This window comes from Carcharodon carcharias, chromosome 10, assembly GCF_017639515.1.
Source record: "Carcharodon carcharias isolate sCarCar2 chromosome 10, sCarCar2.pri, whole genome shotgun sequence".
Lineage (NCBI taxonomy): Eukaryota > Metazoa > Chordata > Chondrichthyes > Lamniformes > Lamnidae > Carcharodon > Carcharodon carcharias.
In genome coordinates, this window is record NC_054476.1 from 10,996,184 (window position 1) to 11,008,598 (window position 12,415).

The 12,415-nt window shown below is 43.9% G+C and overlaps 1 protein-coding gene across 2 annotated transcripts in view; it reads left to right on the forward strand.

Moving 5' to 3' along the window:
• The window catches only part of alx4a (ALX homeobox 4a), a 49,599-nt gene that overhangs the window by 20,064 nt on the left and 17,120 nt on the right, over positions 1–12,415 (forward strand). For both annotated transcript variants that reach the window (XM_041196926.1, XM_041196925.1), the window contains exon 3: positions 3,531–3,656. In XM_041196926.1, the coding sequence (XP_041052860.1) occupies positions 3,531–3,656 (126 nt within the window). The remainder of the gene's footprint in view (positions 1–3,530; positions 3,657–12,415) is intronic.

The following is a 12,415-nucleotide window of genomic DNA, read 5'->3' on the forward strand; positions in this document are numbered from 1 at the left end:
AGCGAGACACTGCTGAGATTACTCAGGAGAGTTCAGAAAGATTAGAGTAACTTGTATAAACCGTGGTAGGAAGGTAGAAAGCCAGTGTTTAAACACTGGGTATGGAGTCAATTTCTGCCCCGTCTGATGAAGTGTATGATAAGTATTAATGTGAAACACTCTGCTGATGTTAACGTGGTGACATGCACCATAGGGCATGTTGCATTGGACCAGGATCCAAATTGAATCTGGCAGCAAATGGATCCACTCCTGGCGGGAGACCTAAACTCCGGCATTCCAAACAGTATCCAGTAACCAATAGGGTGGCAGCATGTGGAAATGGTCGACAGAAGGCTCATTTTATAACAGTTAGACATTTAAGTGAGTCTCGGCAGCGATCATTAAATAAATTACCTAATCAGGATCTGCTTCAGGACCGAGTCTCAAATCAACCTGGAACATTATATATTTATATTTTTACAAATAAACAAATTTTACTTTTGGCCGGGAAATTGCTGCAGGAGATTTATTGCATACGTTTCATCTTGTTTTTCATGTTAAGGTCTCTGCCAATTCCAAACGAAATTAATTTGGATAAAATCCGACCGACAGCCGAAGTGTCCCCGCCTCTCTCAGAGACCGTACACTGATAAGCATCTTTACTGTATACCGGCTCCACTCGGCTCTGGAGGCGTTTTCTTGTGATCCCATAAAATGCTTTTGAAAGCAAACAAACACACACACACACACACACACACAAAATCCCCCTTTCTGCAGAGACCAGTTCACCGAAACAGTCGAAGTCTGTGTTGATCTGTTTGGACAAATTGTAATAATGCAGCCGTGTAAAGACCTATATATAGAACTGCATCAAAACGGGGGAATTAGAGGGAAGTTCGGACAGGAAATTAAATACGCAGTGAAAACATACCCCAGCTTCAGGACTCTCCCTTCAAGTCGTCGTATTTCCGATCTTTTTGGAGATAAAAGGTATCTGCTTTCAGCCTCGAGTTTCATGACTTCTCCTTTTAGATATTCCACCCCCCTCTGAAAAAACATCAACCATTTCTTACTAAACCCCCCAAAAGATCATTGCAGAGCAGCTTTATTTTTTATCTTCACCGTGTTTCTATTCATTTTTCCTTTGGTCGCGAGTCTCGGAGCTGGTTCCGAAACTCTTTGCACTGAGGAGTAATCAGGGCACCAACCAAAAATCAAAAGGCCCCGCAGATTATCTGCTGGAGGTTGCCTTCACTTTACTCCATAATGTAACCCAAATGCACAGCGCGGGGCTGCTGAAGGTTAACTAGCGGCCTCAAACCGGTGAAGTGAAATAGGTAACATGATCACTGCACCATCATCTTTTAATGTGAGAAGATAAACACTGAGCCGAGTTTTAAACCACTGCGAGCATTATTACATTTTTTTGAAGTTCCAGAAATATTTGGAAGCTTTTTCTTATTCTTGTTTTGTTTTTTTATTTCCGAAAGGATCAAGTGTTCCGATTATAAACTGATAAAGCTTTAAGGATAAGGCAATTTCTGGGTTCGAAATGTTTAGACACCGGATAGTGTCCAGTGGGGCAGCGATTGGAAAAGTGTTCACAGCTTTAAACCCCACTGCTGTGCATTATTAAACATAGCACCTTACACACACACACACACACACACACATGCCTTATACCCACACACCTTACACACACCCACCCACATTTACGCCTTGTACCCTTACACACACACACAGCCAGTTTACACTTACACCCACACACACGCCTTATACACACACACATACACACACCCACACACACGCATTATACCCACACACCTTACACAGACACACCCACACACACCCAGCTTACACCCCCCCACACACCCACACCCCCACACACACCTTACACACACACACCTTCACACCTTACACACACCCAGCTTACACACACCTTACACACACACACCTACACACCTTACACCCACACACACGCCTTATACCCACACACACCTTACACCCGCACACACCTTACACCCACACACACCTTACACCCACACACACCTTACACCCACACACACCTTACACCCACACACGCCTTATACCCACACACACGCCTTATACCCACACACACGCCTTATACCCACACACACGCCTTATACCCACACACACGCCTTATACCCACACACACCTACACACACACACACACGCATTATACCCACACACCTTACACAGACACACCCCACACACACAGCTTACACACCCCCCACACACACACCTTACAGACACACACCTTACACACACACCTACACACCTTACACACACCCAGCTTACACCCACACACACACACCTTACACACACCCAGTTTACACCCACACACACACTGCATTGACCCAGTTTATAACTTCCTCTAGAACTGCCCCCTTCCTTCACTTACTGGAATTTAGGCTGTTCAATCAGAAACTAGAAGCAGGTTTCGAGCAGTTGGATTTCCGTCCGATAAATTTGACAAGTCGGACAGCCGTCCGACTGAATCTATAGCGATAATTTGTCTTCATTCCTCCCAGGTTTCCGTCGCCCTCAGTCCACATCTAACAAACCGGTGGTTGCGAGTGAGCAAAACTGCGGGATTCTTTTAACCTTGCACATGTCTTTCTGCTGGTTGTAAATGAATCCTTCCCCTAGTCTTTTGCGCGCGAAGATAAAAATGGGATTCCCGGCGCTCTCTGCCCTTCCCCAGCTCTGCTTCATATTAACCAGGCGGACGATTAAGTGATAGCGAAAGTAAACGGATATTATAGTCATCCCGCAATGAAAAGTGCTCGGTTAAAATGGACTCAAGCGTCACATCAAAGGCAACATCCTTCTTGTTAAGTGCGAAGCAAAGCTATTAGGAAGTTTAATAAGCTTCGGGTGGCGTTGATTCGACATTCAGTTAGAACTAACAGTTGATGAGTGTCCATTTATTTCTTGATAAACTCGGTGAAGAGAATTGGAACGTTTTTTTTTCCATCTTAAAGACACTATCTAAACGCAAGTTGTTATTGAAATAAAAACTGTTTTAATTAGTGGGTCTGTTAAAAACTAATGAATTCGAGGTGGCGTTCCAGCCAGCTAAGAAATAAAACCTCTCCAATTATTTTCAACGCCCCTCCGGGTGTAACATAAAGTTGTCCATTCGAAAATTATTTCGATGTAGCAAGATCAGTAATTTACAATATTAATCGCACCTTTGAAGTATAATTAATTTACTTTTGAAATTGGAGCGTTTTGTTAAATGTACAGATTCGGCTGCGGTACCTCTGGGTAATTAGGTTAAGACCCATAAATCAAGCCGATCGGGTTTTTTTTTAGATTTTCTGCTTGTTGCATTTAATGTGAATAGCCAACACTTCAAAGTAAAGTTAGAAAGCTCACGACTGGAAGAAATCCTGCCGGACGTGTCTCAGGTTGAAGCTGTCCATGTGAGCGAAACATCGTCTTGGGATTGAAGTGTTTCTCGTCCCCCACTTGGACGCATCGCGCGGAAAATTATTTACAACCCTTTTCTTTCTCTTGGGTTTTAGGTTTGGTTTCAGAACAGAAGAGCTAAGTGGAGGAAAAGAGAACGTTTCGGACAGATGCAGCAAGTCCGCAGTCACTTCTCCACTGCCTACGAGCTACCCATCTTAACCCGGGAGAACTATGCTCAGGTAGGCTTCCCAGTTGCTGTCAGAAAGGAGTTTCCCAATCGCATGGTACACACTGAGACAGCCACCTCAACCGTGACGTGAATTAGGGTAAAGACGCCTAACTCCATATTCTACAGGGTACCTCAATTCTGCGAAATGCTGCGCTTTTGCCTCGGCTTCCTGCGTTTTTGACTCTGCACTGGTTTCCAAGTTAAATACAATTGCAGCTGATATAATAACACCAAGTACAACCAGCCAGTTTTCATCATCCGCACAGGATGGAATTTGCAAAACCGTAGCTTCTTCAGATTTGGGGAAAGCCAGTTACCAATAAGTGCATTGAAATCGCAGCTCAGTTTACATTTTGTACTTGAAGAGAGAGAGAGAGAGAGAGTGAAGTCTGTTCTAGGGAAGGGGACACTTCTACTGTCAGCATCAAACAATCCTTCACCAGAAGTAGCACCGGCCAATAACAACAACAGCTTGTACTTATTTAACGCCATTAAGGCAATAAAACATCTCAAAGTTCTTCAGAGGAGCTGTAAAAAAAAAAATAAAATTTGACACAGAATCACACGAGGAGATATTAGAACAGCTGACTGAAAGTTTGGCCAAAGAGGTGGATTTTAAGGAGCGTCTTAAAGGAGAGAAGGAGAAGTGTTTCGCGAGGCAATTGCAGTATAGAATCTTGCTAGCTGGAAGGACAGCCAAAAAGGGTGAAGCCATTAAAACAAGGAACATGCAAGACACGGTGAAGGAGCACAAGTATGAGGGCTGTGGGGGCTGGGGGAAATTATTGAGATTGGGAGAGGTCCATGGGGGAATTTGATAACAAGGCTGGGAATTTTAAAACTGAGGCATTGAAGAACTGTGACCATTGTAGGTCATCAAGCACAGAGGTGATGGGTGAATAGGACTTGGTGCAAGTTGGAACATGGGTAGCCATGTTTTGGATGACCATTAGCTTACTGAGTTAGTTGATGTTATGGGTGTATGTGATGTGTTGTCAGAATCCCAGGATCAAAATGCAACACCAAAATTGGGAATAGTCTTACTTATTTTTTCATGGGATTTGGGCATCAATGGCAAGGCTAACATTTGAAGCCCATTCCTAATTGCCCTTGAGCTGTGTGGCTTGGTGGGCTATTTCCAAGAGCAGTTAAGAATCAACCATATTGCTGTGGGTCTGGAGTCACATGTAGGCTAGACCAGGTAAGCATGGCAGATTCCCTTCCCTAAAGGACATTAGTGAACCAGATGAGCTTTTATGACAATAGATGATAGTTTCATGGTCACCATTACTGAGACTAGCTTTATATTCCAGTTTGTATTAATTGAATTTAAATTCCAGCAGCTGGAATGATGGGATTTGAACCCATATCCTCAGAGGATTTGTCTGGGCCTCTGGCTTATTAGTCCAATGACACTACCACTGTGCCTCAGACTATTGCTAGAGAGAGTAATGGAGTTGGTGACTAGGGAATAAAGATAATGGTTATTGGGTTCTCAATATTTGGTTGGAAATTGCTGCTTTTGCAGTATTGATAATTTAGTGACAATAGAGGAGTCAAGAGAGGCAGTAGTGAGGGAGAGTATTGCTAAAAATTGTTTGTTGAAGCTTTTTGTCTTGCACTCATCAGGACAATTCGCAAGAATATCAAATGTAAAGGGAACAACAATTTATTCGATATGAGAAGAGAGTTATGATTTGTTGGCAAGTGGACTTTGATTGGTAGAGAAAGTTCCATGGAGAATGTAGTTGATGGTGGCTGACAGTTAATTGCCAAACATTGCTTGAAATTTAATCCAGGTAGCTTGACAATGATTAGTCAAGGCATTGCCCTAAGGGATGAACTAGTGAATGGCTGTCACTTATTTTGTTTTGTTTGCTTAAACAGGCACAGCTACAATGTGTGTACATGTTCCTTCTGTTGTTATGATCACCAGCTAAGATTACCCCAGGACAAGCCTGATCCCAGGGTGGAACCCAGCTTGATATATCCTAACTTTTATTTGTTTGTTTAGAGATGTGGAGAGTAGCTACTGAACAAAGTCACAGGAGTCAGCTGACAAACTTTTAACAAAAGAATAAAACATTTATAAAACAAGCAAAGATGAAATATATTATAATACTTCTTCACCCACAACTATACCTTTACAGATATATACAGACAGATTACAGATTATAAGGACAACACAAGTTACAAAAGCTATCTTATACGTTAATATTCACAGTACATACACAGTCCATCTAAACCAATAAGCACCCTGTGGTCAGACTTACCACAGCCTGAAACCAAGTGACAAATGCCACCTCAATCAGATACTATGGATCTCTCCTCAACTTTCCCCAGACACTTGTCATACCATGAGCAAACCGGTCTCAGCAGACTCCATCTTTGACACAAGGGTTTCCAATCTCCACTCTCCAAGAGCTTGCCTTGGAATCTTCCCCCAAACCACGTTTTCTCTCAGACACCTTCAGCAAGGGTTTACCTCTAGGGTTTCAAACTTTCCTTCCACTGTTCCTCTCTCTTGGGTCACCATAGGCATTCAAGCTATCTCCCATGCACTCTCTCTCACTGTCTCAGCTGTCAACAACACCACTGCTTTGCATGCCCAAAGCAAAGAGCGACAGACCTTCCGTTGTCTCTTTGGACTTTCTTGCCTCTTGCAAGCTGTCCTCACTTTAAATCTGCTTTCTGCAGCTTTTGTCTCTTTAAATCTGTAGCTTGGAGCCTTTCTCTCTGCCCCTCACTCTAAACTTCACTTAATAGGATATTTTCCAGGTTCATGTCCTTCCTTTGATGAGAATGTCTGCTTGGGACTTTCTCCTGTTCCACTCCACTGGATTTTGGGGTCCTTTCCTTAGCAATCAGTCCCCTTTTCTCCAATCTCTCCTGACAGCTGCTCTCAAAGCCAACTGCACTCGAACAGCTTCCAAAATCAAACTGCTGTTTCTAGCTTTTCCGTGTGTGCCTTTGGGAGGGACCTGCCTCTCTGGACCCCCGTTGCTAGACAACAGTTCAATTCTTCTACTCTTATTTGTTTACCTTAGCAGATAAATCTGGGGAGGGGATGGCATAGTGGTATTGTTGCTGGACTAGTTGGGGACTCGGGTTCAAACCCCACCCTGGCAGTTAGTGGAATTTGAATTCAATAAAAATCTGGAATTAAAACTCTAACAATGACCAATGTCGATTGTTGAAAAAACCCATCTGGCCCACAGCAATGTGCTTGACTCTAGCAAGCCACTGAGTTGTGTCAAATTGCTACAGTCTCAAAAAAAAAGGAATGAAACTGGATGGACCACCTGGCATTGACCTAGGTACTGGAAACAACAATGGTGATCTCAGCCCTGTCAACCCTGCAAAGTCCTCCTTACTAGAATCTGGGGGCTAATAAGGGAGAGCTGTCTCACAGACTAGTCAAGTAACAGCCTGGCATCGTTATCCTCATGGAATCATATCTTACCATGGAATCATATCTTACAGATAATGTCCCAGACACCACCGGCAGGGCAGGGGTACACCTGGGAGTCCTCAACATTGATTCCGGACCCCATGTAGTCTCATAGGATCAGATCAAACATGGGCAAGGAAACCTCCTGCTGATTACCACATACCACCCACCCTCAGCTGATGAATAAGTGCTCCTCCATGTTGAAAACCACTTGGAGGAAGCACTGAGAGTGGCAAGAGCACAGTATGTACTCTGGATGGGGGGCTTCAATGTCCATCACCAAGAGTGGCTCAGTAGCACCAAATCCTAAAGGATATAACTGCTAGACTAGGTCTGCGGCAGGTGATGAGGGAACCAACAAGAGGGAAAAACATATTTGACCTCATCCTCACTAACTTTCCTGCTGCAGATGCATCTGTCCATGACAGTATCAGTAGGAGTGACCACCACATTGTCCTTGGGGAGACGTAGTCCCGTCTTCACATTCAGGATACCCTCCATCGTGATGTGTGGCATCACCACTGTGCTAAATGGGATATATTTTGAACAGATCTAGCAAACAAGACTGGGCATCCAAGAGGCACTGTGGGCCATCAGCAGTAGCAGAATTGTATTTGTACACAATCTGTAACCTCATGGCCCAGCATATCCCCACTCTACCATTACCATCAATGAAGAGTGCAGGAAGGCATGCCAGGAGCAGCACCAGGCCAACCTAAAAATGAGGTGTCAACCTGGTGAAGCTACAACACAGGGCTACTTGCATGCCAAACAGCAGAAGCAGCAAGTGATAGACAGAGCTAAGCAATCCCACAACCAATGAATCAGATCTAAGCTCTGCAGTCCTGCCACATCCAGTCATGAATAGTGGTGGACAATTAAACAACTCCCTGGAGTTGGAAGCTCCACAAATATCCTCAACCTCAATGTTGGGGGAGCCCAGCACATCAGTGTAAAACATAAGGCTGAATCATTTTCTACAAGTGGATGATCCATCTTGGCTTTCTTTGGAGATCCCAACAATTCAGATGCCAGTCTTCAGCCAATTCAATTCATTCCTCATGATATCAAGAAATGATTGAAGGCACTGGATAGCGTAAAGGCTATGGGGCCTGACAATATTCCAGCAATAGTACTGAAGACTTGTGCTCCAGAACTTGCCATGCCACTAGCCAAGCTGTGTAGTACAGCTAGTACAGCTGCAACACTGGCATCTACCCGGCTATGTGGAAAATTACTCAGGTATGTCCTGTACACAAAAAGCAAGACAAATCCAACTCATCCAATTATAGCCCCATCAGTCTACTCTCGATCATCAATAAAGTAATGAATGGGGTCATCAATAGTGCTATCAAGCAGTAATTGCTTAGCAATAACCTGCTCACTGATGCTCAGTTTGGTTTCCGCCAGGGCCACTCAGTTCCTGATCTCATTACAGCATTGGTTCAAACATGGACAGAAGAGTTGAACTCTCGAGGTGAGATGACAGTGACTGCCATTGACACCAAGGCAGCATTTGACTGAAGGTGGCATCAAGGAGCCCTAGCAAAACTGGAGTCAATGGGAATCATGGGGAAAACTCTCCACTGGTTGGAGTCATACCTAGCACAAAGGAAGATGGCTGTGGTTGTTGGAGGTCAGTCATCTCAACTCCAGGAAATTACTGAAGGAGTTTCTGAGGGTAGTGTCCTCAGCCCAACCAACTTCAGCTGTTTTATCAATGACCTTCCCTCCAATATAAGGTCAGAAGTGGGGATGTTCACTGATGGTTGCACAATGTTCAGCACCATTCACGACTCCTCAGGTACTGAAGCAGCCTATGTCCAAATACAGCAAGACCTGGACAATATCCAGGCTTGGGCTGACAAGTTGCAAGTAACATTTGTGCCACACAAGTGCCAGGCAATGACCATCTCCAACAAGAAAGAATCTAACCATCGCCCCTTGACATTTAATGACATTACCATCACTGGAATCCCCCACTATCAACATCCTTAGGGTTACCATTGACCAGAAACTGAACTGGACTAGCCATATAAATACTGTGGCTACAAGAGCAGGTCAGAGGCTAGGAATCCTGCAGCGAGTAACTCACCTCCTGACTCCCCAAAGCCTGTCCACCATCTACAGATCAGGAGTGTGATGAAATACTCGCCAATTGCCTAGATGAATGCAGCTCCCACAACACTCAAGAAGCTTGACACCATCCAGGACAAAGCAGCCCGCTTGACTGGCACCACATCCACAAACATTCACTCCCTCAACCACCAATACACAGTAGCAGCAGTGTGTACCATCTGCAAGATGCACTGCAGGAATTCACCAAGGCTCCTTTGACAGCACCTTCCAAACCCATGAACACCACCAAGTAGAAAGGCAGGGGCAGCAGATAGATGGGAATACCACCACCTAGAGTTCCACCCCAAGTCACTCACCATCCTGATTTGTAAATATATCACTGCTCCTTCACCATTGCTGAGTTAAAGTCCTGGAACTCCCTTCCTAACAGCACTGTGGATGTACCTACACCACATGGACTGCAGCAGTTCAAGAAGGCAGCTCTCCACCACCTTCTCAAGGGCAATTAGGAATGGGCAATAAATGCTGGCCTAGCCAGCGAAGCCCACATCCCATCTCATGAATGAATAAAAACAGTTGTAAAAAACCTCATTAGAAATGCAGGCACCTTTTTAAAGTGAAACTAAAACTCAATTTGACTTTTCTTAACAAACAGATACAGGAATATAAATCAAACTTAAACTTTAAAGCTAAAACTCCTTCCTAATACCGACAAATACCAATAGAACTTAATTAGACTATCTTTATTTCCTAACACTGTCTGCCAAGAACAGGGCCCTGTGTAATAATATATGTAGCTTCCAGTACACGCAAATGCTCCACACTGTAAGCTCGGCCGACAATCTTAGATTGGTTATCAATGTAATGTTTAGCACACAGGATTATTTAGTAAATGTTATCCAATCGAGGAAGCACATCTAATGTTGGACACTGTGTTTTGAGTCTTGCATGCCCAGGCTGGTCTTGTATGGTCTGTAACTTGCCCATTGCGAACAGCGGCTGGGATATCTGTTTGATATGATCCACCAGTCTTTGGGATGTATGACCTAATACCTAGTATCACATTGGCACTGAAGTTCATTTACCACGTTACTCAATTGTGTGATAGGCAGAATGTCATTTTTGGCTTGACGGCTGCATCCTGTCAGTGGCAAATACCACTCGTGTTGCTACTACATAATAGCTGCGTGACACAGCTAGCTTCACCTGTTGCTTAATTTTTGAGATACCTCGCCCTTCCAGGGTAATCTGAGGCTGAAAGTGACAGCCTTAGGCTGTTCATGAGTATATGTGATAAACAAAGTGAAATGATCTCACCGGGGTAGCCATAATCCTGCAGGATGTCTTTAATGTGCATGATTTCAGCATCAAGCTTGCATGGTGAGCAAATGGCTTGGACCCTATTTAAGAGTTTGCTGGTAAGACCAATTTTATAGCGCATGGTGGGAGAGAAATGTTAATGATATCAGTTAACATGGGAGCCAGGAAGGGAATTTGGGTGGTCAACACTTTAATCTGAATAGACCTCAATGGAGCAGGAGGTGGGTCTCATGGACAAGGTGAGTTTGGAGAGGGAATGAAGGGAGATGGGAGAGAAATTAGAGAAAGATGTGAATTCAGGGCTGGGACAGCTTGGCCCAGTGGACTAGAGGAAAGTTGGAAAGCGGCAGATCAGATGGTTTCAATCTTATTGACAAAGAGACCCATAAACGCCTCGCACTTGTTGGAAGTTAAGGTGCAGGAGATGGGGAAAAGGGGTTTAGGAAGATGGTTTGCAGTGGAGAAAAGAAGCCAGGGGGCTGAGTGTTAACTTTGCATTCCAGGGTCATCCTGGGCTAGTGAGCAATTTTGGCAGATGAGAGCAGGACCCAATAATGTTTTATGTGGTCCAGTCAGGTTTGGCGTTGAATGACTAGACTGGTTGTCCACCATATCCAATAACGTATGTGTCCTTTGGCCTCAAGGATTGGAGATGAAGGCTGTACTGGGGGAATACAGTCTAGGGCACCAAAGGTGAAGCCGAGGATATGGTTCAGCATATATGTAGCTGCAGAAATGTGGCAAATGGATGCTTAAAGGCTAGATAGTCAGTTGTACAAATAAAGACTCGTTTCCTCTGCTGCAATAATTAGCATGAACTCCAAATTCTGTATAGCAGAGGCCCCTCTGCAACAGAGTAGTTGCTGTTTCCTTAGCCACTCAATCTTTGGCCTGTTGTCTATTCGGATGTGACAATCAAGGTGCTTATGTATTGACCATCCTTTGGTTTGGATGACATGAGAATATAAGAACCAGATGGGTAATCATGAAACCATTGCCGATTGTCATAAAAACCCTTCTGGTTCACTGCTGCCCTTTAGGGAAGGAAATCTGTCATCCTTAGCTGGTCTGGCCTACATATTACTCCAAACCCTCAGTAATGTGGTTGACTCTTAAATGCCCTCTGAATAAGGGCGTTTAGGAATGGGCAATAAATGCTAGCCTAGCCAGCGATGCCCACATTCCATGAATGAAAAAGAAAAATTAAGAAAAGGAGTAGGTCATTTGGCCCCTCAAGCCTGCCTCACCATTTGTCTGATCTTTAACCTCAACTTCGTTTTGCTGCCTGACCTCTGTATTCCTTGATTCCCTTAAAGTCCAAAAATCTACCTATCTCAATCTTGAATATTCTTAATAACTGAGCATCCACAGCCCAGTGGGTAGAGAATTGTAAAAATTCACAACTCTCCGAGGTAAGAAATTTCCCCCTCATCTCTGTTTGAAATAATTGACTCTTTATCCTGAAATGATGCCACCTAGCTTTGGTCTTGACATTCTCCAGCCAGGGGAAACAACCACTTAGTACCTACTCTTGTCAAGCCCTGGCTAAAATCTCCTATGTTTCAATGGGATCACCTTTCATCTAAACATAGGCCCGTTCTACTCAACTTCTCATCATAGGACAAGCCCCTCATCCCATAAATCAATCTAGTAGACCTTCACTGCGCTGCCTCCAAGGCAAACATATCCTTCCACAGAGCAGGAGTTCAAAACTGTGCACTGTACTGTGTGCGTGTGTGTGTGTGAAAACAGCAACAATGTCAAGGTTTCTTAAGTTCATATTCTAATTGCAAATTTTCCCTGTGTTTATGTTCCAAAACCAATTCTTTACCTGCATACCAAAATAGCAGATCTATGTTTTCATGGATTTACATTTCTGCTGATGGAGTTAGTTTTAACGCTGTATGGGGCAAAATTCA